The 23,801-nt window shown below is 35.2% G+C and overlaps 1 protein-coding gene across 1 annotated transcript; it reads right to left on the reverse strand.

Moving 5' to 3' along the window:
* Positions 1-2,934: 2,934 nt before the first annotated feature.
* Positions 2,935-16,833, reverse strand: LOC118744965 (C3 and PZP-like alpha-2-macroglobulin domain-containing protein 8). Its single transcript, XM_036478437.1, has 3 exons — positions 16,688-16,833; positions 3,846-4,247; positions 2,935-3,776 (listed from the first exon to the last, which is right to left on the reverse strand). Exons 1-3 carry the CDS (start codon positions 16,692-16,694, stop codon positions 3,295-3,297), a joined length of 891 nt encoding a protein of 296 aa, XP_036334330.1. The 5' UTR covers positions 16,695-16,833; the 3' UTR covers positions 2,935-3,294.
* Between the last annotated feature and the right edge of the window lie 6,968 nt (positions 16,834-23,801).

Here is a 23,801-nt window from a genome sequence, read left to right on the forward strand (position 1 = left end):
AATTTTAGAAAATTTACGGATTGAAATTTCGTAATTATTTGCTCAAAGTGAATAGAGCTTTAAACATTCTTTTCACAAGTTAGTTTCAAAAACATTCGTATTCTTTTCAGGAGGTTACCAGCGATTTTTGGTAAATGTGTCAGAAAGCAGCATTTGCATTCTAAAAATAAATAATAGCGGTGGAGAATTTGGGAATACTGAAACCTCAAGTGAAAATGAAGTGTTTTATGAAGGCTAACTCCTTTAGGAATCTCTCCTCAAGTCATATCTGCGAGACATGTAGTAAATATTTTTGTTTTTTTTTTAAATTTAGAAAGTGTTGGTTAGGGCCTTTGAGAATTAAGCATTATCAAATCGTCAAACTTATTTCAGGGGACATATTGTCGTCTCAGTTAGCCAATGATAGATGGCAGAGAAAGTTTTCGACGTTTTCTATTTCTTCGTCGTCTGTATAATGCAATGCGAGCAGATTTTCACAGCACGCCATGTTCTGGAGAATAGACTCGATACACGCCATTTTTTTGTCGATTTTAAAGCTGCTTTTGATAGCGCGAAGATAAAAACTAATACGGCTATGTACAGTGAGATTAAGTACAACTTTCAGTTCCGTCCAAATTGGGAAATACCCATCAGTGCTGTTTGAGATCGAACAAGTTTTAGACAAGGCGATTTCCTCCCGTGTGACTTTTTGAATCTGATGTTGGAAAACGTCATAAGAGCTGCTAATCCGAATTGCAGCGGTACCATATACAGCAAAAGAACTATGCCGCTGACGTATCCAGATGATATTGACATCGTTGTCCTGAAAGCAGGAACGTTAGCGCAGCAATTTACAGCCCGGAAAAAGAAGAAAAAGAGGTTGGTCTAGCGGTGAATGAGGACAAGACAAAGTAGCTCCTTGCAAAACATAAAGAGTCATTGCGTTTTGGGACACATTTCACTTTTGGCAGTTATAACTTTGAAGTAGTGAAGGACTTTGTCTTGCCTGGAGATCAAGCGAAGAGTAACTCTTGTAAACAGGTGCTACATTGGGCTCGGTAGGCAATTGAAAAGCAGAACCCTTTCTCGACTAAAAAAATTACGATCTACAAATCCCTCACACTGCCTATCCTTTTATTGGGCGCAGACACATGGACGATGTAGAACAAAGATTCGGATTCGAATACTTCACACTATGTATTTCGAATCGCATTGAGTTTCGAATCGTAATACAGAGTAGACCCCTGTTTGCGTTGGCGACGTGCTCCGAAGAAAATGGAATGACGAACTTGTCGGGCTTTTTACCGACATGGACTTGGACATGTTGTACGCATGGATGACGAGGAGCTCCAGTGGACAACCGGTGGACAACAAAAGAAAGGGCGGCCACGAACACAATGCAAGGACCAAGTACGGAAGGACCTGCCTGCTCTTCGCTTGTACAACTGGTATTACTTCGCAAAGGGGAGACGCAATTGGCGAAGCTTTTTTCTCGACCCAAGCCGACAAACGATTGTAGAGTAAAATAAAAAGAAGAATAAGAAATTATCACCGATCTGCGGTGAGTTATATGTACATTAGACCGTACCACCTTACAAAAAAATTTAAATCCCTGAGTTTAAGGTAGATAATTTTGCAAAGCCAAGCCAAAAAAAATGTTTATTTTACCAAACCTGGGCAATGCACAAATTTTTTCCCAGGCTTTTTTTTAACTATTTCTATTTGAACACAATATGTACTTCCTTAGCAAGACTTTAATTATTTAAGGGTGGTATTTTAGTGTGGGTGTACTTAGTTCAATGAACTTTGGAGCAAAAAAAAAACTGGCCGCCTTGAGGCTAGAACATCGATATGAATGTATGTACTTATGTATATCATGCTTTAAAATCCGATTGTAAATGATGAAAAATTTAAGAAGGCGGCCGCTATCACAGTGGTGCCAAATTGGAATTTACTGTACAAAATAGGCAAGAGCCTTCATTTTTTAACGTCTTTGACTTTTTTCGATTAAAGCAATTGAGATTTAAAAGAGATTTGTCGAGCCAGATTTTTGAATTTTTATGTTTAGTGTAAAGTGCAGAGGTTTTCGAAAATTTCAAGAAAATTGTTTCTACTGTTCCTGTTAATGAATGTTACGTAATAAAAAGTAGTTAAACACAATTTAAGAGTTTCCCCAAAGTGAAAAAAGTGGCAAACAAAAAATTTGACGGGATTGAAAACAGAAAAAAACATCTAGCACCGCCAACAAAAAAATATTAATAAAAATTAACGCAAGTTCTTACCTTCTTTTGAAACTTCCACCTTACTATATTAAAACTTAATCGGCTGTAAAACTGCATACCTCAAATGTTTCTTAAAATAAAAAAAAATTAAAAACATTTTGTATAACATTCCAATTTTCTTTTTGTAATTTTTTATTTGAGGGAACCTATAATTGTATTCAACCACTTTTTTATCATATAACATTCATTAAAAATAACAGCAGAATCAACGCAATCAATCAAAAATGTGGCTCGACAATTCTCTTCTAAATCTCAAAAAGTTTCATTTAAAAATATAACGAAAACGGTTTTAAAAAGTCTCCTGGCTATTTTGAACAGTAAATTCTAATTTGGAACCACTGTGCTACGGTCGGCCAGACAATTTTTTTTCGAAATTCCCTTCCAAAAATACTTTAGACTCGGGGTGTATGGCGAAGTTTTTTTTTTGAGTACGGTCTAATGTACACAAAAAGTTTTGTTAAGCTGGCGGACTTTCGTGCGAGCGTTTAGATATTGAGTACTTACCGATCTGTGATTATTATAATTTTACGCTTTAATAATTAAAGACTTTTGTAGGTTTTCTGTTTTTCAACAATATATTTTTATATTAAACATTTACTCATCACAAATTTTATTCGAGTGTGAAAATATCAATGGGTTTACAAAAATATAATTAGACTTCTCAAACATTTCATTGCAACTGATTTGACAAAAAATAAATACAAAATTTAAAGCGAAGTAAATAGTTTACTATCTTTAACAGTCTGAGAGCAATGGAATAAAATACCATAATTGATCGTTATGCATAACTTTTGCGCGCCTTATTAAAACACTTATTAACAAAATTGATATTATTTGCTTCTCTTTTAAAATATTTTTCAATACAATTTGTTTGATCAACAATACATTCGAGTCTCATTATAAACATTATTCGCTTAATTGAGTGCATTTTGTGCGCTTTTACTTTACATATATGTGTATACTTTCTTGTTCCATTTAAAATAGATATTTATTGCATAAATTGTTAACGCGTGCAGTCATGTGGTTAACACGTTTAGGCCGCAATGTAGATTTCAAACTCCTTGTAGGCCACCTCTTCACCGCCATATGGAATGTAACAGCATCCATGCGATGGCTGAACTTTGCCCACGGTGATGGTGCCGTCGTGTGTGGCGCGGCCAATGAATAGCGGCTCACCGTCAGAGGTCTCGCCACCAGGGAAGGCATTTGGTGGAATGTTACCATCCTTTACGGGCACCCATTGACCGCCGCCTGAGCACAAAACTTCATATTCGCCATGACCGTGTTCGCCGCCTCCCCAAGCAATGTAACAAACACCATGTGATGGATGTAGTTTACCGGGAATGAGGTCACCCTCGTGACGAGCGCGACCAATATATAATTGTTCGCTGCCATCGAAGCCTCCCTCAACAGCGCTGGGCGGAATGGTGCCGTTGGCGGCTGGTACCCAACAACCGGGACCGCTGCCACAGGGTGGGGCGAAGCCAAAGGCGGGAGCGCTGGCCTGTGGAGCATCTGTGTTTTAACAAAGAAAAAACGTGTTAGATCAAGGTTTAGATATGCAATTAAACTAAGCTCACTTACCGTCAATCAACCACGATCCGCTGGCACCCCAACCGGTGCATACGCCTACGAAGTTTACGGGGAACAAGTCTTGCGCATCGTACGACAAAAAGGCGGCTGCCTCACCCTCACGACCTACGGTGATTACATTATCGTACCAACGTATCCAGAAACCACGGTATTCGCTGGCTTCCAAGATGCCAGGCGTATGTACCTCCACCACATCAGGCTTCTGGCGATTCTTTCTGATCACCGATTTGGTATTCTCCCAGCCACCAATAAAAACTTCATATATGGGATCGGCCTCCACTGGCGCGGAGGTCAATGCCAAGTGAGCATCGTGCGCGGCACGCACTTTGAAATTGAATACAGTACCGGAGACTGGATGGAATTGGTATTCCAATTTATCGGGTGTGTTGATCTCTGTAAGATTATAGAAAATGTTAATTAAAAATCAATTGTCTTCAAGATGTGATAAATGGTGATAAATGAGCACGATTTTGGCGTGATTCAATTTCAAACTTAGCAAGTTGTGGTAGAGGAGTTGTTAGAGAAATGTCAAACTCTCCACTTTCTTGACAATATTTATTATAGTACGAGTACTATACATTTGCTAATTAGGTCTATATGCAGGTGATAATTGATTGCGGATTCAAATATATAAAAAAAAACATTTTTTTTGTTGTTGCAGTGAAGACTGAGTCATAATGTTGAACTGAAATAAATAGTTCGTAAAGCAGTGTTTGCATTGTTCAAATTTGCGCTCAACATTTGCGAGCTGCTTTTAAGACAACTGTACTCGCATAAGCGAGAGATGAATGCCACCTACGACCTGTCGAATTTCAAGGTAGACTTGGCCCAGGATGGATCGAAAAAGTCTTGAAGCTTATATATTCTAAAGAGGGAGGATATATCTCACATAATTGGCTCTCTAACATACAACTGGCTAATAGAAGCATACGCAGAACGGCTCGGAGTGCCTTACCATAGATGCTACAGACGTTGCAAAATCTATGAGGAAGAATGAAAATCATCTTCAAGAATTCAGCATGGCAGGATGGAAGTCGTGGTATCACAACGGCTACCTACCTAGTAAATTGAAGCCATCAATGACTGTGTGACTATCCGCGTAACTTCCTCTCGATTAACTCAGTTTGTATTATGTTTTGTTGATGTGACTCAGAATGTATTAAAAATCTCTATAATGTTTGAGATGTACACGCTTTGCTTAAAAAAAAAATTAGATTACCCTTTACAAGACTCGTTGTAATGATATAAAGTTAATTTAGTATTAGATCGATTTCAGGTCAAAGCAAAGAATAGCAAACGCTTGCGCGTGGTAAATGCCAACCAACCTTCGTATGGAGACCTGTTGAATAGGCACTTGTACACTTCTCACAATATTATGCCTTTCCCAGCAATCTCGTAGGAGATAGAGTGTGGAAGTTTGTCATAGGTGTACGTGGCCCAGAGGGCGATCGCAAAATAGAACCCTTTGGAGTGAGTAACAAAATTGCTAATACCTCTATTCTTCTTCCACCGGAGGACGCTCACTTAAGGGCTAGGATTCGATCTCAACTTGCCCAGGAATTGCAGTTGCGGCACTGTGAGATGTTCTGTAGGCACATTTTGGCTGAAGAAGTTTTTGGTTTGTCGTAGTGCAACCATAATTTCCCCGAAGTTTTGCAGGCTTGAAGGTGCAATCTCTGACTATTCTAGATTACAACAACAAGTACTCTTGAAAATGAAAAGCGTGGGGCGCATGTAATACACTTGAATTGATATGGAATGTAATATATGTATGTATGTATGTGGGTATATGAATAACGACCGCTTAAAATCGATTTCAAAGTTCTACTTTCGCTGTAGAAATTTTAGGTCTACGTTATGTAGTTTGACTATTGTCAATTAAATCGAATGCTTTGTATTGCATGCGCTCCACGTTTTTCATTTTCAATTTCATAGATTGTTTATAATGACTTTTGCTAAAATTTCAAAATCAAAAGTTATCAAAACAAATTCTATGGGACTGAGAAATATTATTTTCTACTTTTTAGTCCATTTATAAAAGCGTTGTATATTAAAAAGTTTTTTTTTATATTATTTTTTTTTATAATTCTTTTTGACATGCTGCTTTGAAAAACGATCAAACTTTGGTCCTACGAAGTGGCAGTACGCGCCTCTAACCACTCGGATGCAGCGGACGCACATTCTAATATTTCTTTAGCATTTGACAAGTTACAACTATATAAAAAAGGGTCCAGCGTCCAATCCGTTTTGGGTTTGCTCATCAGCCATTCCATTTCCATGAATGATCAGTGCAACGATATACCCATCAGGTAATGACGTATTGTACTGTATTCTTTGTTTACTAAGCTATTTGTGATACATACGGTATCAAGTGCCACCTAGCCAATCGAAAGAACAACAATGATTGTTCTGGCGTGTTCTGAGGCTAAAAAACTCGCCAAATCTAGAGTAGTAGTAGACTTTACATATAAAGATCAGACGAGAAAATTTCAGGCTCTACCCTGATTCATGAAATACATTCTTCCTAGCATTTAGTAAAGACCATATATTTCCATTCTTTGGTTGATGGAAATATACGTAGTGCTGAAGTTTTTTCTCAAGAGAATCGTAGGACAGATTTTTGCCAAATTACGTAGTTCATTGCAATAATACAGAATACTGACATTTACCCATGTGACTAAGTGGTATGAAATCCAAATGAAAACCAGAGACTTTCTAAATTAAGTGTACACCAAACTGCAAAGCATGAATTATTGTAAAAAAATAAAAGCTTGTATGTAATAAAGAAGGGAAAACTACTGACTTCAGAGCAATAATAAAAACCAACGTCACGAGATTGATTACAAAAACCTTGCTAATAATTAACTGCCTGGATTTGTTAGCAGCTCATCACTTCACATAATAGTTATGTATAACAAAATATGTAGGTATGTAGATATGTATTTTATATGCATGTATGTATTTCTTTTTGTAACTCAACACTCATACATCAATGGAAATCTAAATCACATGCACTTCGTTGTTTTGTTTTCTTTAAAGAAGATGTGGAATAAACCCGCAGTGTAAATAATAGAATGAGTTTAAAAAGCAAACATAAAGTATGACATCATTTCAAAGCAAAGGTGGAAAAAGAAGTTACAAAAAAAACGATTCTACGCGCTGCTCGGCTAGAAATTTCTAGGTGGCACTATTTGCGAGACTTTTAAGTAGCACAACGTTTTACTGTTAAAACGCGATTTTTTTCAACTTTTCAATACGCGAATAATTGCATGGGTGTATGTAGTTGTTTGCGTTATTACCCTGCAGAAAAAAATTATCAATTGATAAAAAATAACCCACAGTAGTTGGCTTTTTTCACGGGATTTGCGCAAAATATGTATATAACTTGTAGTTGGCTACAAAAAGCTAACTTGAAACAAATGCAGGAGTGATGCAGACGTAATTCGGAGATGGTTTTCTTTAAACAAGTTTCGATTAAAGGTCTTCATACAAATTTTACTTTGTATACATTTCTTTTCGGCACTTCACAAATGCTTTTTCGAATTCAGGACAAAAAAAGAAAGATCAAAATTTTATATTATCATTTTGAAGTTATGTCTGGCGTAGTTCCAATATGGGACCACCTACAGCAGAATATGTAACGTCAAATAAAGTAAATAAATAAACAAGTATACAAATTCAAAAAAAAAATATTATTTATCTTATGTCCCAAAGTGGTTATTTACAATTAGTTGGCATTAATGCAGAGGTAATCACCCTTAACTATTTCGAGGTCATCGCCATACAGTTACAAGTTAACTTATAGTTAGACACATTTCCTGTAGGGTGCCAACCGTCTCTACTAATTGTACGAACAATAGGTGTAATAAATAAACAAAAAACAAATAAATAAATAAATAACGAATTCTCTTTGTACATTTTTCTAGGGACTGAGTGTTGGCGCGTTTTGCCACATATGTGTATCTTTCTTACTCTAATACATACATACAATTTAAAAAAATTCTGCAATTCGACGGGAACCTGACTCAAATATTAGTTTTTGGTATAGTAATGAACCTGCAAGAATCTCTCATCTCTATAGAGATACGATAAATCTACGAGGTGCCGCATCGAGCGTTAGGAAACTTCAATAAATATTCACCAAAATTTCAAACCTAGCGTTGACATTTGTTTTTTTTTTTTCTGCTGATAGTGTTACGCATTTCTTCCATAAAAAGTATGTTCGCCATTTTTTTTTTATATGGGGAAAAATACATAACACCGTACCACAAAAAAAATATATATATATTGAAAATCATCGGAATCTCTGAGAAAGTTCACACTTGCGTTTTATTATTATACATACTAAAATTTAAATGGCTATAAAACCGCATATCAAAAGTTATTCTTATTAAAAAGATTGGATTTATGAAACTTTATTGGATTTTCTTAATTTTTGCACACAGTTTGGAATTTGGAAAGTTTGGGTTTTGTTAGATATAATAATAATAATAATAATAATAATAATAATAATAATAATAATAATAACAATAATAATAATAATAATAATAATAATAATAATAATAATAATGATAATAGATTGGCGCATACACATATCGTCGCTACCATGTCAAACTATCGAATGTGCAAAAATGCTTTTTCATTTACGATACCTTGCGCATGCGTTTAGAATGATTCGTAAGTTGGCAAATCGTCCAATTTCTAGTCTTCTTAGAAGCAGAGGATAATGGCTTTAACAAAGTGTCTAATCCTACACTTTCACCTAATGACAACAACATTTTTTACATTAGCTTCTTTGCTCTCCTAAAAAGTACCGATTTTCGCATTCGATAGTTTGACATGGTAGCGACGATATATTAGTGCCCGATTTTTGTCGTGCGCCTTGATGTTGTCACACAAAGGGGAGGGAACTAGAGTTTTACGCCGACTCCCAACGGCGATTGTATTTTTATAAGAAGCTGTTTTTCATGGCAGAAATTCACTCGGAGGTTTCATATTAATAATACTGAAATTTTTCACCTTATAATTTGACTCTCTCTTTTCTCGGTTCGTTTTCGCCACCAAGTCATCGTATTCGTTTTTATATTATAAACATGAAATGTTAAAAAGACTGTCCTTATTATATCTTAATTGATAATAAAACGGATATTGTTGTTTTTTAATAAAAAATGAGCTTGAAGTTCATTAAATAGTAATATTTTTTTTGGGGAAATTCCATTGAAAATAGGGATTTTTTTCCAGGAATTTGGGAAATTAGCTTTAAGAGAGTTGACATCCCTGTTCCAAACACTTCACCCTATTAGTGGAATTTTCACTATTTATGCACTATTAGAATAAATATTATATTAAAAATAAGCAAAAATATGAGTTATTTGCGCTAATAAATTGCTAATTTATTAGCAAAAACGTTTAGTGATAAACGAGCTTCTAGAAAATGGCGTATGATATTAGTACGTCTGAAACATTAAGTATATACCAGGGGTGGGCCACATGTAAATTATAAATGCTACAAAGAGCCAGAAAAAACAACAAAAACAAAAATTTTATTATACCGAACGCACTTGTGCACAACTTTGTTCACATAACTGTTCTTTGTAACAGGCAAAACGAGTCGAGATAGATATAGACAAATGTAATTATAAATGATCAGGATGAAAAAAATCGATTAACCGTTGACTGTCTAATAGACATTCGTTCATTGCTCAACTGCTCAAATGTTTGTTAAAAATTTTCGAGTTTTTGAACAATTTCATAAACAAAAGAAAATTTGTAAATTGTATTTGTCAGCAGCTGCTTTCTAATTCATGTTAAATAAATTATATTATTAAAAACTAATGTAACAATCTTTGCATTATATATCAATAACACTGTGAGACAAATGGTAGGGGTCAGTGATCGGGAAGGGTTCAAACTACCGGGGAAAGTTATATCGGTAAAAAAGAAGTTATACGTGTCCCGGCGTTTCGCTGGGTCACGTCTAGGAATCGAGATATATATATAACTATCATATAGGGGAAATTGTCACCTTTGGTGGTCTTTTTTTGACATAACTCGAGAACCACTAGTCCGATTTTGCTCAAAAAACTTTAAAAAAATTAAAAATTACAATTCCTTTAATCTGTTTATATAACGTTTTTCTATATAATGATGTAAATTTGTTTGAGCAAAATCGGACTAGTGGTTCTCGAGTTATGTCAAAAAAAGACCACCAAAGGTGACAATTTCCCCTATATGATAGTTATATATATATCTCGATTCCTAGACGTGACCCAGCGAAACGCCGGGACACGTATAACTTGTTTTTGACCGAAATAACATTTGCCGTTGGTTTCATCCCATCCCGATTTTGACTGTCGCATAGTGTAATTTGAAAAATTTAAAAAGCTGCTACCAAAAATGTCAATATAATAAAAAAAAAACATTGCTCAAATTACTCGAAAAAACTCGAATTGCTCGAGCTCATGCTCGAAAATTTTCGAGTAATGAGCATTGAACAAGTGTGCGAGTACTCGCCGCTCATTTACCCGGGCTGTTTGAAAATGTGCGAACAAAATCGAGAGCTCTACTGTCGTAGATATCCGAGATATCTTAACGAAACTTGGTACATGTACTTCTTTCGAGCGTAGGTTGGATGGTATTGAAAATGGGCAAACCACGCCTACCTCCCATATAACGGTAGTTTTCAGAAATATGAAAACTGCGATATTTTAGTGACTACTGAAGCTTATTCACCCAAAATTGATATTTACTATGAATTTTAGACGAAAAATGGGAGAATTATAAATTTTTGGAAAATAGCCATGTGTATATCATGGGAACCGCTCCACCAATTTCTCTCAAACTTGGCATAGTTATTGGCGTTGGTACAAGATACCAAATGGCTAAAAATTTAAAAAATCGGACAATAACCACGCCCACATCCCAGACAACGGTGATTTAGTGAAATACGAAATCTTCGATAAGTCAGTAAATACTGTAGCTTATTTATTCAAAATTAATGCTTGTAATAATTCTTTACCTAGAAATATTGTGATAAAATTTTGGAAAATGGGCGTGGCACCGCCCACTTATGATCACATATATGTATTTCGGTAACCGTTCGACCAATATTACCAAACTCGGTATGATTCTTATGCTTGCCACATAAAAGCAAATCGTTGAAAATTATTGAGATTGGACTAAAATTACGGCCACTTTTCATATAACGGTGAATTTCAGAATTTTTCATTTTGCTACGTTAGAGCCGTTGCCGAGAAACTTATGGATACATATACATATACACAGAAATTGCTCGTTTAAGGTAATTAGAATAAGGGGCAAAATTTGCCGCAAAATTGGAAAAAAAAACAAAGTCTAAGCGGTAGAAGTTAAAGTAGCTATTTCGGAGATCACCACACCTAATCGTGGTACAAAGCTCAATAACACGTTTGGAATAAACACAACTACGCCACAATAAAATTGACAAACAAAAACATTTTTATTTTTTTCTTCGTAGAAACAAATTCAAGTTCTGCAAATGTTCCATCATATCGGTAAAGAATATTAAGTCAGAAAGCCAATTTTCATTCTCCAATGTTATAAAATAAAAAAACAACACAATGTCTAGCATAGAAATACGTACATACCAAGGCACATTAAACAGGTAGTATCAGTAGAGCAAAAACAACATTTGCGTGTATTTTGTTGTTGCTTCTGGTATCGAAAGAGTCAAAAACTGAATTTTTTCTTCTAAATCAAAGCGTGCCATGTGAAATACAAAAAATTATAAAAAATAAAAATTGATGCAACTTTCTTTCCTAGTAAATTTGTTTGCTTCTCGAAGCATTGATCCATCCTTTGCAAGGCCCAGTAATCAGCGGTCGTGCTGCCGAGTTGGGCGAACGTTCCAAAAGCTGCTACTCAATCGCTTGTTTTGTATGGGAAAAGGTTTCACATGCAAATGGATTTTAACAATTCAGAATTTTTGTGAGAAGAAATTAAAAATATTTGACATTTTCGAGACCAAATAATTTGAAAATAAATCAAATCAGCTGCTCTACTGATACTACCTGTTCAATGTACCTTGGTACATACATATGTATTTTAAAAAGTAAAAAGTGCCAAAATGTTCTAAGCAAAGATAAAGTAAAAAAAAACCGCACTTTGCTAAGCAAAGGGCCGCATTTGGCTCAATGAGCCGCGTTTGCCCACCGTTGGTATATACATATATACAAATATATAGATATGTATAATGGTCGGATATTTATATAGATATATACGCAAATAAATTGAGAAATTGTTCACCTTTTTATTAATAAAATAGCAAATTTATATGTTAAGATTATGTTGAGTGTTTGGTGGGTTTGGAAGGGAATCGCCCATTATGAACTGCAACAACCTAGCGAAACAATCAAACGGTCATCTGCTACGCCCACCTTTTGAACGAAACAATCAAGCAAGAGTGACCAGAATTAGTCAACAGAAAAGGAGTATTGTTCCATCCGAACAAATTTACGGAACTTGGTTGGGATGTTTAAATGCATTCACTGTATAGCCCGGGCCTTGCACTGTCTGATTTCCATTTGTTTTGGTCTCTGGAAATACTCTCTTGACGGTAGAAAAAAATTGGTCAACCGAAGCCACTGAAAATCAATTGATCAAGGTTCCGCGGTAAACCCGAAAAATAGCTTCATTAAAATTCAATTTCAATAAAGAATTTGTTTTTTTAATTTACCCAAAAATCCGCGGACACTTTTCATATGACCCATTACGTAACCTTCGTTTAAGTCATACCATGTAAGCAGCATGCAATATTTATGCCTGTTTTAATGTTTTCGCATGACGTTATCATTGAAAGTTTGTCTTTAGCGTAGTCTACACTATTACAATAATTACAAAGTGATTCATTTTATAATCCTTATTACGCGATTGGTTAAAGATACTAAATGTAAGCAAAAGAAAATTAAAATTTGTTGATAATTATTTCTAAATTATCTCTGTCGGCAAAACAAGTATGAATAATTATGTATTTTAGAGGGCCGCCAAAACTGAGTATCTCAACTATTTTTATGAGCAATATGATTGGAATAGGCATCAGTAGTAAATTTTTGGGTGAGTATGCGCGCAATGATTCGGCTTATTCTTTTTGATATAAAGCATAAAAATACAAAGTTTCAGAACAATCCGAAAGCGTTTAGAGGTGGCGACTTTAGCAGGAAATCCTATAGATAATATCTTTGCGGAAATATTTAATTTTACATCCAAAGTGAACTCAGTATTACCTTTTAACTTTTAAAATGTCGGCAAACATGTCGGTTTTTAATTTAGTACAAGAGTCATTCCCCACTACAAGAGGGCGAAAAGCCATTTTTCCCACCGAGAGTACTCTTAGTATAGATTGACCCAGGGGAAAATTACTAAGAATGCGTTTGATTTCAGTAAATACTAGTGCCTGCGGTACTTCGAACAAAATATGAATTCGACTCTCGCCGAAGTCTAGTAAGAACTCCAATATCCATTTAGATAAAATTTTTCGTTATCGGTGGGACTATCTATGCATTATTCAATAAAAGAATATGAAAATTCCATCTGATGCAAAAAATGCATTTCTTTAACTATACAAATTTTAACAGGATTTATGGCATGACGAAGTAATCGCATAAATATATGTACATACATACATACGTTGCTGTGACTCATTTCATATTGAACCAGACAACATTAATTACAAAAGCGATAAGAGATGAGTAGTGTCGTTAATTTTCTTACAGAAAAGCTGTAAACAAAATTATGCATAAATAAAAATAAGATTGTGCATGTAGCGTTACTGGGGGTGTGCAACAAGGCAAACAGCAATTAGACAAATTAATTTTATTTCTCAATTGAGTGCCTTTTCTGGCTATTTCGGTATTTTTTTTTTGGCTTTTTATCCGTTTTAAGGTGCTAAAAAGCGGTTCTCAGGTAATGAGATGTTTGTCAAGAAGAAATGCATTTTACATATTAAGCCGTCTGGATAAAAAAATAAAAGAAAGCTGCCATTGTGCACACGTGTGTTTATTTTATCCATTAATTATCTTTTATTGAAGTATTCGAATTGCTTAATGCATGGTGATGACGTTTCGTGTATATCAGTACATTTTATTGCTGTTTCCGGCACCGTTCTAGACTAATTGCTGTATGTCAATAATAATGCGCCGGCCGAATGACGTACTTGAATAAGAATTTTCTCATTGAAATGATAATAAGAATCTTGTAACTTCTATCTACCTCACCTCCTAAAGCTATTCATTGAGGAAATCTTTAAGTTTTTATAAGCAAAAAATTTTTCACGGTGTATCGTGCGAACTTAAACCTTTTTGCTTGTTTTAAACCGATTTATTGTATGTCAAAATATACGATTCCTAAATGGTTTTCTTTTAAAATTTTTTGGAACTTTTGCTGAACAAGTGCGCCAGGTGCTTAGGGTTTGAGTCTCAGCATAATGATATACTATACATACATATGATGTACAGACCGCGACAAAACGATAGCACCTCAACATTGTCTATGAATTTTAAATAAAAGTATAGCTCTTTATCTAACAAAAACCTTCTAAATCCAAATTTCACACTGTGTAAAAAAATTATAAAAATTCCGCAAACTTTTCATCCCAATTCCAAGCATTTTAATTTCTAGAATAATTTTTGGTATGCAGTTTTATAGCCTATTCAATTCCAGTATAATGCAGTTCAAGTTTGAAATTGCTAAAAATCGCACTGATTTTTGATAAGTTCATGCTGACGGTATCACGCGTTTCTTCCATACAAAGTAATTTTTTATATGGAAAAAAGTGCATAATACCCTCAGAAAAAAATGTATAAAAACTCAACACGATTTTTTAGCTACTTCAAGCTGTCACTTTATTATACCAGATTTTAATAAGCTATAAAGCTGCATACCAAAAATTAATTTAGAAATTCTAATTAAAATACTTGAAATTGGGATGAAAAGTTTGTGCAATTTTTTAAATTTTTGTACAAAGTTTAATATTTGGCCATTTATGGGTTTTAGATAAGGTTGTTAGATAAGGAGCTGAACCTTAATAAAAAAATAATGAACCTTAAAAAAACAAAAGAAAAGTAGTCAAAACTGGTAAAAATGTTGATGTGCTAGCTTTTGTCTTGAGCTGTATGTACATAGTAGCTCTGATCCAGTACTCCATGAACTTCCAGGATTTTGCAGGAAGTTGCAGGAAAAATGTTCCCGTACTCCAAAATCCTCCAAAATCCTGTAAATGAGAGCGACTTTTGGAGAGTTGTGTAGAGAATGAAGTTGCTAGATTTTACCCGAACTTTTTCTTCCGGTAAAATCATGAAAAGTGTCAAGCAATCACTGGTTGACGTTTTTACAGGAAAAATGGTTTTTTGTTCCCATACTTTTTGTTGTTACTCACTTTTTACTCTCACTTCAGAAAGTAATTTTGCTGTTTGACAGTTTTACAGGATCTTTCACGAAAAGTATTGGATCAGAGCTAGTATTTTAACTGAAGACCTTCACGTTTAAATTGTTTCACAGTGCTCTTAATCACATATAAAGTTGTTAGTATTTTCAACATGAACTGTTTTTTCAAACGAAGTTGTTTTTTTACATATATTTATTTGGTTATTTGGCAACATTAATTTTTCTTTTAAATGCAGCTAATTATAATATCCATCATACATACATACATACATGCATATGTACTATGTAAGAAAATATTTATTTGAAAAGAACAAATATCCAATGGAGTGAAGAAGAGAAAGTAGGTGCCCCCATACATGCGTCGTTATTTTTGGAGCAGAAGCAGGCATACTACATACTGATACATATGTATATATGTATGTATGTATGTATGTGCATATATGAACATAGAATGTATTTACATATGTACATATTTTACTTTAATTTTGCTATAATCTCATTTGATTTTCAATGATGATAGCAACAAAAAACAACGCATTGAAATTTTATTGAAAACGGGGCGGCAGCTGTTTTTTTTTTAATTTTTGTTTTCTTACTGATCGGCAGAAGGAAAACAAGTCTCAAACAATTTGTGAAGAAATATGCAATTTATACTAGGCAAACATGTTCGTATATGCTTAAGTACATATGGCCGTGTGCATGTGTGTATGTTCATCTTGTTGAACCCACCCATTTATCTGCCTTGCTTTGCCGTTACTTACATACATACTTCTTTGTTAGGGAATGACATAATGTTCTAAAACTTGCATAAAGCGAATCAGTTTCAATTTAAAATGGCTTTTATGCCTATGCATATGCAAAAGTACATATGCGTGTATGTAAATCACCTTCGCATATTTCAGCATGAATTAATTCAATAAAGTTATTCCTTTCCACAAATAACACGTAGTACATACGAGAATTAAAGCTCAAAATTCAAAAATAATTAAAGAGCTTGCGAAACTGAAATAACGAATAAGATGCGGGATTTTGTATTAACAACTGTGCCAGTTTTAATAAAGCAACTAGGCCATTTTCTTTTTAAGGCAATATTTCATTGGGTTCCCAAACAATATTTGAACAATTAACGAGCCATGGGTGTACCTAGTTTAGGATGCCATTTTGTTAGAAGCTTTACAAAAATATCAAATTTTTGAAGAGCAACTTATTCCTTTTAAATCTAAAGTCAAACATTCTTTAGTCACTTAGGTTGTTTTATCCGAATGTGTATGTACATATGTATGCCAACTAAACAAAGTATGTATAACGTAGTTCTGATTTTTCGTTTTCAAAATATCGCTTCCCGCTTTTCCAACCCACAAGTTTAAAGTATTTCACAAATTTGCACTAGAAAGTTAAAAAAATTTACCACTTACCAGGCATTTTTTTTATATATTTACTCTTGCTGTAATACTACAATTTAGTAGAAACAATAATTTAAATATTATTTTGCTTTATTTTTTCACTGTCTCTTCAAATCACTTGCGCATTCGACGAGATTCAAGCTAAAACTGAAGCTAACAATTGTTTGGGAGCTTCCTAGTGCTATTCCCCGATCGTCGTGTCCACCACATACTCATAAGAAAATTTCATTTGTTGTAGCCGCATAGAATGACTGTGTCAAGTGGCCATAACAAGATTTAGGTGCTGTTGTTGTAGAAAGAATATAGGTTTGCCGATTCTGAGGTCGTTGCCGATGAGCTCCGGCAAGTATTGATGTCAATGTTGTTGATGCTGTTGTTGTATAAACAGATATGTGTATGTATGTACATGTAGCTATATCTACAAATGTACCCGCAGCAAAATTTACTATACATTTTGGAACTGCTTCCGAACTACTGCAAAACGGATGCAAAGCGAAACAACTGACACTCGCGTTTTGCTAGTTGCTCAATTGACAGTAGCCTTCTGACGTCATTGATAGCGAATTCAAATAGCGCTGGAGGATGTTGTGATTTTCCAAAAAAAAAAATAAAAATTTGAAAATGAAAACAAAAAGTACCACAAAAGTCTTACCGCACTTCGCCCTACAGCCAGACTCTTCAACATCTCGCTCATTTGTACCCAATGAGCGCTTTGGAGCGCACCCACATACGAGCGTTGTCCCCGTGCCGATATGAAAATTGTGCTAGGTGATTTCAATGCCACGATAAGCAACGAAGGCATATTTAGACGCACCGTGTTTGCCCAGCAATACAAAGGAATCTTAATGTCGAACAATTGTAAACACAAGTATCTTTGCCAGGTGTGACGACACCTGATCTGTGACAGCACTCTTCAACAAACCGATATGGGACCATATCTTCCGCTCACAGCGTAGCGACGCCGAAGAAGTAGACGGATTTCACCGAGCCTGAAAGAACAACTGGTACGCCGAAGAATGCCATGCCGCTGCATAAAAAAAGATGCCGCCTACACGACCACGCTGTGATCGGGCGCAACGGAAAGCGAGGCATATGTACTTACTGTAATAGAAAGAAGGTGGCCCAAATACTTCCGAAAATTCTATCAAGACCAAGAGGATTTCCAGCTATAACAACAACGACGACCAAGTGACCGATATGCTAAGATTATCTACGCTTTTACAGAGAATGAACACAAACACATATCCATCCGCTGCGATGGAAAGATCGTTCGGAGAAGAACTTGGCTTCAACTAGCTTTTGCCAATTGGCGGAAGTTGGCACAAAAGAGGACCAATTGGCGTGCTTTTTGGAAAGAAAAAAGATAAAATACAAAGATATCCAAAAATTTTAGCTTAAACAAGGTAATTGTTCCATAACTGTCCAAAGAGAATCAATTTTAAACAGGTTCAAAAGTTCTTTCGCGGGGACAGTATTTCTTCGTAGGATATCGCCATGTAAATAAAGACATTTGCCCGCAGTGTGTGTTGGGTTAAACCGAAACCAGTACCCTCCTCTATTAAGCTAACTCGGTGTTTGCTCAGAACCAGCTCGAGTTGCTACTGGGTATATAGAAACATACATGCATATATATGTATATATGTACATATATGTATATATATGGTTGATTAAACCGGTGGTGCTTACTTATGTATATCAATGTTGTTGCCGGCGATGTGATTGCTGCTGGTGCAGTGTTGCCCCTTAATGAGTAATTCCTCAAAACGTGGGGAATTTCGGGTGCGCTTGAGTATTTTTTGAGGATTTTTATTTTGAGAAATTTTCTCTCGATATATTTGCAGATTACAAATGCAACCATGTTTTACAAAAGAGGGTTGTTAGAATCACTCTGCAAATTTTTGGACAAAAAGCTTTCCGAAGTTTTATAAAAAGCGAAATACACCACACAAGCGGCTTGTCAAACATTCTTCAAACCATAAATCATGCAAACGTGACTCGTTCTAGCAAAGAATTTTAGGTTTCTTCCTATTCACACTCTCTTGCGTCCTCATTCGGTGAAAATTCCGTTGCGAATGAGGCGATTTTATCACACAACGTAAGTGGTTTGATCAAACGTCAACATGGCGGCCAGAAAATCAAAAGAAAAGATTTTTGTTCACATTTCCCTCAAACGGCTTGTCAAACCTTCAAACACCCCCATACCCAACATACCTTTAATCAAAGGGATATTTCGCTTGGCTTGTCAAGCCGCTTGTGTGGTGTTTTCGCTTTTAAGCACATCTGCATTGTTGCTAAATATTTAAAATGTTATCGGATAATTTTTTTCATTCCATCGTTATATTTTCAACTTATTTTGAACTTGAAAAATCTCGATAACGAATGGAGAAAACACGCAAAATTATAGGAAAAGCGATTTAGAATTAAAAGATTCTTTAGGTTCATATTATAATTAAAAAATATATATATATGCATTACTAATATAGCCCTTTTCTAATACTTTAGCAGAACGTATATTTAGTAGTTTAAAAATGTGAGGACCAGATGAGCACTGATATAGTTGCAAACCAAGGCATACAAAATAATCGTGATACTTTGTTTGAGCCGCAAGAACAAATGTACCAATTGAATTGGAGAATGTAATTAATTTTTAAACTGAGTACCTCTAAATAGTATGCAGTACACAATACTCATATCTGTAATAAAAAAATTTTGAGTAAATTGTTCGGATTTTGATGATTTTTCATTTGTTTTTGAGGAGTTTTATAATTGTTTTGTGGCAACACTGTGTTGGTGTTCTAATGTTGCCGGCGTTGGTGTTGGTGCTGGCACAGCCGATGATGTTGATGTGGCGTCTGTTTGTAACAAGTACGAAAGCATAATAAAATATATGTACCTATAAAGGTAGTTAACTAAATATGTAAGTCGCTTGTGAAAATTATAGCTGATGTCACCGCATGTACAGACTAAATACATACATATGTACATATTTACATACATATGGGTGTAGGACGCAGTGTTTCAGGGGGGCAGGGGTGTATGTGTGTAGTTACTTCGTCTCTGTCTAATTGTATGTGTCATTTTCCAATTCGCTTTCCCAAAGTCATAAAACGCTTATGGTATTTGATCTGGTAACTTTGAAAAATTAAAGTACAGTTGTGCAAAAGAGAGAGTGAGAGAGAGAAGAGTGGCTTTAAATTCAGCTATATAGTGACGAATTACTATTTTTAATGACGACGTAGCGTAATGAGAATAAGGAAACATACATACATACATACGACTGCGGCACCTCTGAATCATTGTTTTACGTGCTTTGAGACCCACTGTGCTAGTTAATCCACGGTGTGGTGCAGAAAAAGAATAAAAAACAAGTAGTGACAGTGCTGTCTTCGGCTATGCCATGTGTTTAATGGATGAAAAAAATTTTGTATGAAATTTAACGTGTTAATAAATGTTTCGCGAGTGGGTTGGCTGAAAAAGTCCTGACCAGGATATTTTTAATTAAATATTAAAAAATTTTAATTAATTTTTAATTTTGTACTGATTTGTTGAATGAACAAATTATATAACTATCGAAAGTATTAGGTCTATATAATGTAAAAACGTTGGGTTGTAAATTTTTTTTCCTGGCCTACCTATCAGGTTGGCAGGTATGAACAGGAGCCCATTTCATAAAAGTGACAAGTGCGACAATTGTCGATTTTTCTATAAAATTTCACTGCCAGAATTGTCGGCGACATATTTCCTGTTTCATATATGTTTGTAGGCAACTGTGAACATTTTTGGAAAACGACAGTGATAATATGGAATATTGTCGACAATTGTGCTGACAATTGTCACTCTGACAAAATTGTCGCGACAATGGCGACAAAACCAAATAGCTCCGTCGGAAAGCTTTCACAGGAGAGTTTAGTAAATTTATTTATATGGTAACTGCGCGCATTTCATTACTTTTCAATGATTTGAATAGTTCTTAAAACTAAAATAATGCTACTGCAATATTACATATGATTTACATATAACTTCATATGAGTGGCGAAAATTGTGTCAACGACAATTTTAAACTCCGACAATGACAATTTGTCACTTTTTCAATGGTTTTTCTCACGGAATTTAAAAGGTGGTGACAATTGTTTTTATGAAAGAAAACACCACCAAACTGTCGAACTGTCACTGACAACATGGAAATTGCCTGTCGTAACAGAATTAACACTGTCGCTCTATGAAATAGGCCCTAGGGAGGTAATACTAGTAGTTGTTCATTAAACAAATGAGTGCAAATTATAAAAAAAAAAACAAGTAATGAAGTCTAAGTTCGGGCGGGCCGAACATTAAATACCCGGCGCAATTATTAAATATAGTTTTCTCACCTTTCAGAAAACTACAGCTACATGGTAACCAGGGTGTTTTCACGTTCGAAACGTTCAGTTGGACATAATGCCTGAAGTTTCAAGCATTTCTGAAATTTACCGTTATATGAAAAGTGGGCCTAATTTTAGTCCGATTTCAATAATTTTTAATGTTTTGCTTTTATGAGCCAAGTCAAATAATGGTACCAAGTTTGATACAAATTGATCGAACGGCTACCGAAATACACATACCTGCCCATAAGTGTGTCCCACGCCCATTTTCCAAAATTTTATCATAAACGTATGTTTTGCTAAAGATTTATTGCAAACATCGCGTTTGAATAAAGTAGCTTCAGCAGTTACCAATTCATCGAAGATTTCGTATTTCGCTAAATTACCGTTATATGGGATGTGGTCGTGGTTATGCTGGCCTGCTGGAGCGCCCTACGACTGACCAATATGATCAGCAAGAAAATTTTGGATCCAACAAGGTCGGATTTCCTGAAAGGGACTGCTGTGAAGTGATAATAACTATGATTGACGAAAGGTCCCCAGCATGGTAGACCGACGGATCAAAGATAGACGACGAGAGTACTGGGGCAGGCGTATTTGGGCAAAAATTCCACAAAGTCTGCCAATTTACATATACGCAATTATATTCCATTTATTATATTATATTGTCGGCTGCTGTGGTGTAGTGGTAAGCAGTGTGCGCTTCCACTCCGCAATGCCTGGGTTCAAGTCCTGGTCAAAGCAACATCGCGAAAAAATATAGAAAAAAGGTTTTTTCTTAACAGCGGTGGTCCCTCGGCAGACAATGGCAAACCTCCTAGTGTATTTCTGCCATGAAAAACCGCTTCTCATAAAAATACAATCGCCATTCGGAGTCGGCGTAAAACTGTAGGTCCCTCCACTTTGTGTGACAACATCAAGGCGCACGCCACAAATCGGAGGAGCCAAACACTAACATATGTGTAAGCGCCAATCTATTATTATTATTAAGACGAAAGTCTTCGCAATCGAAGTCTGTGTAGAAGGACAAGTGGGCCAATTTTAAATACAATACACCGCAGCAATAGATTACGAAACGCCGAAAAAGTTAGTAATTTTATGAGAGGAAAATTTATTTCATTTCGTTATGAATTTGTGTAGTAACAGTTTTCATTTAATAAAATTTTGCAACTTTGTTTCTGCAAAATTAATAAAATTGAAAATATTTTTAATTTTTTAGCGTTGTCACGTACTTAATAGGTCATCACAAAAATAATATGAACTTCCTAGCCTTTTGTGAGCTGGTGGAGGAAACCCCAGAGCATATTTTATGTGACTGCCCACGTATCATAAATGGCAGACTGATACACTTTGAACGATTGTCTTCTAAATCCAAAATTTTAAACATAGCGCCCTTCAAAGTGCCTAAATTCTTAAAGAGAAGGTTGGAGTGATTACAATTACAGCCCGTGTATCCCCGAAGTAATAATAATAATATGAACAGTGTCGGTCATATCTGTAGCACGCCATTTCAAAGTGATATTGTGGGCCACTTATGTTTATTTATTTTTATTATATTATTTATTATTTTCTCTAACGAAACCCATATAAACCCATATAAACTGAGAATGAACTAAATTTTAATTGAAATTTCTTAAAAATAAATAAATAAAAATAAGGGGCACACAATATCACTTGGAAATGGCGTGTTATAGATATGACCGATACTGTATGTGTAAAGAGACAAACATTTGTGCAAGTCTGTATAGTAAAATGAATTGTTATATGCAGTTAATTTGTTTTTATTGTATTAGCTGTGTTTTACTTTTTCTAAATGTTATGTTATCTAAACTTTTAATAAGCTTGACATTTAAAAAATATTAATAACTTAAATAAAATTTTGGTGGGTTTTGGTTGATTTTGGTAGGAAGTTTTGGTAGGAAAAAGATTTGTTTGTGGCAACACTGGTTGCGACTCAGTTTGTTTGTAAACATAAACACAACATCCTAACCCTGTAGGGAAACCGCGGACTAGTGAATCAAATTTCTAGTTCCGTACTAGGTCTTTATCGCCAAAGAGGAACTAGTCCGATAGGAACTAGATCCCCACCAGTCGAAAATCGGCGAAAAGTGGTACTTTTGAAAAACTAATTTTTTTCAGTTTTTTTCACTAGAAATCTATATCTAAAGTGACGAATTTAGAAATGGTTCGGAACTATAGAAAAAGGGATGCAGAACGAACTAGATCTTATTTGTCGAATTTAGAACCAGTTCGGAACTATCGAATAAGGGATGCAGCGGGGGGTTTGTTTACTTTACATAGATATGTGTTCGGCGGCTTTTTCGTTCAAATACGCTTCTATTCTGTGCTTCGCAGATGCTTTTTCATAGCTTGGTAATACAAAACTAAAATTTGTGTTAACATTTCAACATCTTGGGACAATCTGGAATTTAAGAAATAACAGCGAGCACCTCTGCAAACTAGCTACAGCTAAAGGTATGTAAACGTAAATTTCTTACAATCATCCAAACAAATTTAATTTCAAATTGAAAACACATTTCTTCCAAAATAACTTAAAATCGCACACACGGAAGAACCAAAAAGATGGAAAAATCATGATACTTTTTTCTTTCGTCTGTCGATTTTAGAACTGCTTCGGAACTATAGAATTTAGGACTAGTTCGGAACTATCGAAAAAGGGATGCAGCAGGGGGCAATTGACACTTCCTAGGACATCGCCATGTTAAATTCGCCGGTTGCTTGCATGCAAAAGAGATTTATCGAGAACC

The sequence above is a fragment of the Rhagoletis pomonella genome, unplaced genomic scaffold (genome assembly GCF_013731165.1).
Source record: "Rhagoletis pomonella isolate Grant_MI unplaced genomic scaffold, Rhpom_1.0 Rhpom_scaffold_00008, whole genome shotgun sequence".
Taxonomy (NCBI): Eukaryota; Metazoa; Arthropoda; class Insecta; order Diptera; family Tephritidae; genus Rhagoletis; species Rhagoletis pomonella.

Bases quoted from the DNA above. Each gene is read 5' to 3' on its own strand.
- LOC118744965 (XM_036478437.1), bottom strand. The intron at 3,777-3,845 runs GTAAGTGAGCTT...GTTAAAACACAG, and splicing joins CGGATCGTGGTTGATTGACG to ATGCTCCACAGGCCAGCGCT.